The sequence below is a fragment of the Oncorhynchus gorbuscha genome, unplaced genomic scaffold (assembly GCF_021184085.1).
Source record: "Oncorhynchus gorbuscha isolate QuinsamMale2020 ecotype Even-year unplaced genomic scaffold, OgorEven_v1.0 Un_scaffold_2360, whole genome shotgun sequence".
Lineage (NCBI taxonomy): Eukaryota > Metazoa > Chordata > Actinopteri > Salmoniformes > Salmonidae > Oncorhynchus > Oncorhynchus gorbuscha.
Window position 1 is genome coordinate 44,229 of NW_025746896.1, and position 5,772 is coordinate 50,000.

General features: G+C 46.5%; 1 protein-coding gene across 2 annotated transcripts in view; it reads right to left on the reverse strand.

The window, feature by feature from the left end:
- Positions 1 to 323: 323 nt before the first annotated feature.
- LOC124025698 (ATP-binding cassette sub-family C member 12-like) overlaps positions 324 to 5,772 on the reverse strand; it is a 31,104-nt gene continuing 25,655 nt past the window's right edge. For both annotated transcript variants that reach the window (XM_046339038.1, XM_046339037.1), the window contains exons 6-8: positions 3,872 to 3,985; positions 2,850 to 3,014; positions 324 to 1,787 (exon numbers count right to left, since the gene is read on the reverse strand). In XM_046339038.1, the coding sequence (XP_046194994.1) occupies positions 1,695 to 1,787; positions 2,850 to 3,014; positions 3,872 to 3,985 (372 nt within the window). In that variant the 3' untranslated portion in view covers positions 324 to 1,694. The remainder of the gene's footprint in view (positions 1,788 to 2,849; positions 3,015 to 3,871; positions 3,986 to 5,772) is intronic.

Consider the following 5,772-nt stretch of genomic DNA (forward strand, 5'->3'; position numbering starts at 1 on the left):
ATAATGGTGTTACTGCTGTTTTGTTGTTTCATAATGGTGTTACTGCTGTTTTGTTGTTTCATAATGGTGTTACTGCTGTTTTGTTGTTTCATAATGGTGTTACTGCTGTTTTGTCACTTCATAATGGTGTTACTGCTGTTTTGTTGTTTCATAATGTGTTACTGCTGTTTTGTTGTTTCATAATGTGTTACTGATGTTTTGTTGTTTCATAATGGTGTTACTGCTGTTTTGTCACTTCATAATGGTGTTACTGCTGTTTTGTTGTTTCATAATGTGTTACTGATGTTTTGTTGTTTCATAATGGTGTTACTGCTGTTTTGTTGTTTCATAATGGTGTTACTGCAGATGGAGGTGTGACCAGACTCATGGGGGTGTGTCCAGACTGCAGATGGAGGTGTGACCAGACTCATGGGGGTGTGTCCAGACTGCAGATGGAGGTGTGACCAGACTGCAGATGGAGATGTGACCAGACTCATGGGGGTGTGTCCAGACTGCAGATGGAGGTGTCTAGACTCATGGGGGTGTGTCCAGACTCATGGGGGTGTGTCCAGACTGCAGATGGAGGTGTGTCCAGACTACAGATGGGAGTGTGTCCAGACTGCAGATGGAGGTGTGTCCAGACTGCAGATGGAGGTGTGTCCAGACTGCAGATGGAGGTGTGTCCAGACTACAGATGGAGGTGTCACCAGACTGCAGATGGAAGTGTGTCCCGACTGCAGATGGAGGTGTCATCAGACTGCAGATGGATGTGTGTCCAGACTACAGATGGAGGTGTCACCAGACTGCAGATATAAGTGTGTCCCGACTGCAGATGGAGGTGTCACCAGACTGCAGATGGATGTGTGACCAGACTGCAGATGGATGTGTGTCCAGACTACAGATGGAGGTGTCACCAGACTGCAGATGGAAGTGTGTCCCGACTGCAGATGGAGGTGTCACCAGACTGCAGATGGAGGTGTCACCAGACTGCAGATGGAGGTGTGTCCAGACTACAGATGGAAGTGTCACCAGACTGCAGATGGAAGTGTGTCCCGACTGCAGATGGAGGTGTCACCAGACTGCAGATGGATGTGTGTCCAGACTGCAGATGGATGTGTGTCCAGACTGCAGATGGAGGTGTCACCAGACTGCAGATGGAGGTGTCACCAGACTGCAGATGGAGGTGTGTCCAGACTGCAGATGGAGGTGTGTCCAGACTGCAGATGGATGTGTGTCCAGACTGCAGATGGATGTGTGACCAGACTGCAGATGGATGTGTGTCCAGACTGCAGATGGAGGTGTGACCAGACTGCAGATGGATGTGTGTCCAGACTGCAGATGGATGTGTGATCAGACTGCAGATGGATGTGTGTCCCGACTGCAGATGGAGGTGTGACCAGACTGCAGATGGATGTGTGTCCAGACTGCAGATGGATGTGTGTCCAGACTGCATATGGATGTGTGTCCAGACTCAAGGGGGTGTGACCAGACTGCAGATGGAGGTGTGTCCAGACTGCAGATGGAGGTGTGTCCAGACTCAAGGGGGTGTGTACAGACTGCAGATGGAGGTGTGACCAGACTCATGGGGGTGTGTCCAGACTGCAGATGGAGGTGTGTCCAGACTACAGATGGAGGTGTGTCCAGACTAGAGATGGGGGTGTGTCCAGACTACAGATGGGGGGGTGTCCAGACTACAGATGGGGGTGTGTCCAGGCTCATGTGTTGACGGTGTTGGCTGCAGTCAGGAGAGCTGCAAACTGAGAATCTGGTCTCTGCATCAGGACCTCTGGACTGTCACACTCAACCACCTGCCAGGTGGACACAGAACACACAGAACACACACACACAGAACACACACACACACACACACACAGAACACACGCACACACACAGAACACACACACACACACACAGAACACACGCACACACACAGAACACACACACACAGAACACACAAACACAGAACACACAGAACACACACACACACAGAACACACACACAGAACACACGCACACACAGAGAACACACAGAACACACACACACAGAACACACAGAACACACACACACACAGAACTCACACACCACACAGAACACACAGAACAAACACAACACACAGAACAAACACACACACACAGAACACACAGAACAAACACAACACACAGAACAAACACACACACACAGAACACACACACACACACACACAGAACACACAAAACACACAGAACACACACACAGAACACACACACAGAACACACAGAACAAACACAACACACAGAACACACAAACAGAACACACAGAACACACAGAATATACAGAACATACAGAACACACAGAACACACAAAACACACAGAACACACAGAACACACAGAACACAGACACAGAACACAGACACACACACACAGAACACACACAACACACAGAACACACAGAACACAGACACAGAACACACACACACACACAGAGAACACACACACAGAACACACACACAGAACACACACACACAGAACACACAGACACACATAGAACACACACACACACACATATCTCAGTTCATTTATACATCAGTCTATCTCCTCTCAGTCTATCAATATTCACCAATGTTTAGTTTGTTTTGAAACCTTTTAAAAACCAATATGAAGCCAATACATGAAAGTTTCTCTGAAAAGCGAAAAACAGGAGAGCCTTAAGGTTTTATTCTCTTAGTTGGAGTCAGCTTGAACCTGTGTGTGTGTGTGTGTGTGTGTGTGTGTGTGTGTGTGTGTGTGTGTGTGTGTGTGTGTGTGTGTGTGTGTGTGTGTGTGTGTGTGTGTGTGTGTGTGTGTGTGTGTGTGTGTGTGTGTGTGTGTGTGTGTGTGTGTGTGTAGCCTACCCTTCCGGCGTCCATGACCAGTATACGATCTGACTCCAGGACAGTGTTAATGCGGTGAGCGATAGTCAGCATGGTACAGTCCTGGAACGCGTCTCTGATGGTGTGCTGGATCAGAGAGTCCGTCTCTGAGTCGATCGACGCCGTCGCCTCGTCCAACAAGATGATCTGAGAAAGAGAGACCAGGCTAACGTGTCATTCAGGTTACTAGGATACCAGCTGTGTACCAGGCTAACGTGTCATTCAGGTTACTAGGATACCAGCTATGTACCAGGGTAACGTGTCATTCAGGTTACTAGGATACCAGCTGTGTACCAGGCTAACGTTTCATTCAGGTTACTAGGATACCAGCTGTGTACCAGGCTAACGTGTCATTCAGGTTACTAGGATACCAGCTGTGTACCAGGCTAACGTGTCATTCAGGTTACTAGGATACCAGCCGTGTACCAGGCTAACGTGTCATTCAGGTTACTAGGATACCAGCCGTGTACCAGGCTAACGTGTCATTCAGGTTACTAGGATACCAGCCGTGTACCAGGCTAACGTGTCATTCAGGTTACTAGGATACCAGCCGTGTACCAGGCTAACGTGTCATTCAGGTTACTAGGATACCAGCCGTGTACCAGGCTAACGTGTCATTCAGGTTACTAGGATACCAGCCGTGTACCAGGCTAACGTGTCATTCAGGTTACTAGGATACCAGCCGTGTACCAGGCTAACGTGTCATTCAGGTTACTAGGATACCAGCTGTGTACCAGGCTAACGTGTCATTCAGGTTACTAGGATACCAGCTGTGTACCAGGCTAATGTGTCATTCAGGTTACTAGGATACCAGCTGTGTAGTCTCACAACGCCATCCTTCCAGTCTGGTAGAAGCTTGGAAATCGAGGCTAGGTACCTATGTAACATTGGTAGTAAATACCTGGTCATTTCTGTACCGTAAAATCCATTTTCCTGGGATACAGTACGGCTAGCTGTATGTGCATTGTATGTTGCTGTAAAAGGAGATCTTTCTGTGAGCTGACCTTCGAGTTTCGTAGCAGTGCTCTGGCCATACACATCAGCTGTCTCTCTCCTACAGAGAAGTTCTCCCCGTTCTCCACGACCTCCGACTGCAGCTTCTCAGGGAGACTGGAGATCTGAGACACGCAGAGGAACGTGCCGTTGTTGGTATCATCATGAACGTCGTCATCATCATCATCATCATCATCATCATCATCATCATCATCATCATCATCATCATCATCATCATCATCATCATCATCGTCATCATCATCATCATCATCATCATCATCATCATCACCATCATCATCATCGTCACCATCATCATCATCGTCACCATCATCATCACCCTCATCATCACCATCATCACCATCATCATCATCATCACCATCATCGCCATCAACATCATCATCGTCATCATCATCGTCATCTTCACCATCATCGCCATCATGGTCATCATCATCGTCATCATCGTCATCATCGTCATCATCATCGTCATCAACATCATCGTCATCATCACCATCATCATCATCATCATCATCATCATCATCATCATCATCGTCATCATCATCATCATCATCATCATCGTCATCATCATCACCATCACCATCATCATCACCATAACCATCGTGATGGTCAACATCGTCATCATCATCATCGTCATCATCGTCATCATCATCGTCATCATCGTCATCATCGCCATCATCGCCATCATCATCATCATCGCCATCATCATCGTCATCATCGTCATCATCATCATCATCATCGTCATCATCATCATCATCGTCATCATCATCGTCATCATCATCATCGTCATCATCACCATCATCATCACCATCATCACCATCATCATCACCATCATCATCGTCGTCATCATCGTCATCATCGTCATCATCATCATCATCATCGTCATCATCATCATCATTGTCATCATCATCACCACCATCACCACCACCACCATCATCATCACCATAACCATCGTGATGGTCAACATCGTCATCATCATCACCACCATCATCCCTAACATCATCCTCAACACCATCGTCATCATCATCACCATCATCATCAACATCGTCATCATCATCACCACCATCATCCCCAACATCATCCCCAACATCATCCCCATTATCAGCATCACCATTATCATCATCGCCATCATAACCAACCACTGCATTATCATCAACGTTATCAACGTCATCGTCGCAGTTATCATAATCACCATTATCATCACCGCACTCGTCATTATCATAATAGGCATTATCATAATCTCCATTTTCATAATCTCCATTATCATAATCGCCATTATTGTAATATCCATTATCATAATCACCACGATCATCACCGCACTCGTCATTATCATTATAGGCATTATCATAATCTCCATTTTCATTATCCGTTATCATAATCTCCATTTTCATAATCTCCATTATCATAATCGGCATTATCATAATCGCCATTATCATAATCGCCATCACTACCAACACCATCACCACCATAATCATCACCATCATAATCACCATTAGCATCATTACCATCATCACCATTATCATCATCACCAGCATCATCATCACCATCAACACTTGATCCCTGTCAGACAACCTACAGTCAACCAGGCCTCATGTAATGGTCCCTATAGAGGCAGACAACCTACAGTAAACCAGGCCTCATGTAATGGTCCCCATAGAGTCAGACAACCTACAGTAAACCAGGCCTCATGTAATGGTCCCTATAGAGGCAGACAACCTACAGTAAACCAGGCCTCATGTAATGGTCCCTATAGAGTCAGACAACCTACAGTAAACCAGGCCTCATGTAATGGTCCCCATAGAGGCAGACAACCTACAGTAAACCAGGCCTCATGTAATGGTCCCTATAGAGGCAGACAACCTACAGTAAACCAGGCCTCATGTAATGGTCCCCATAG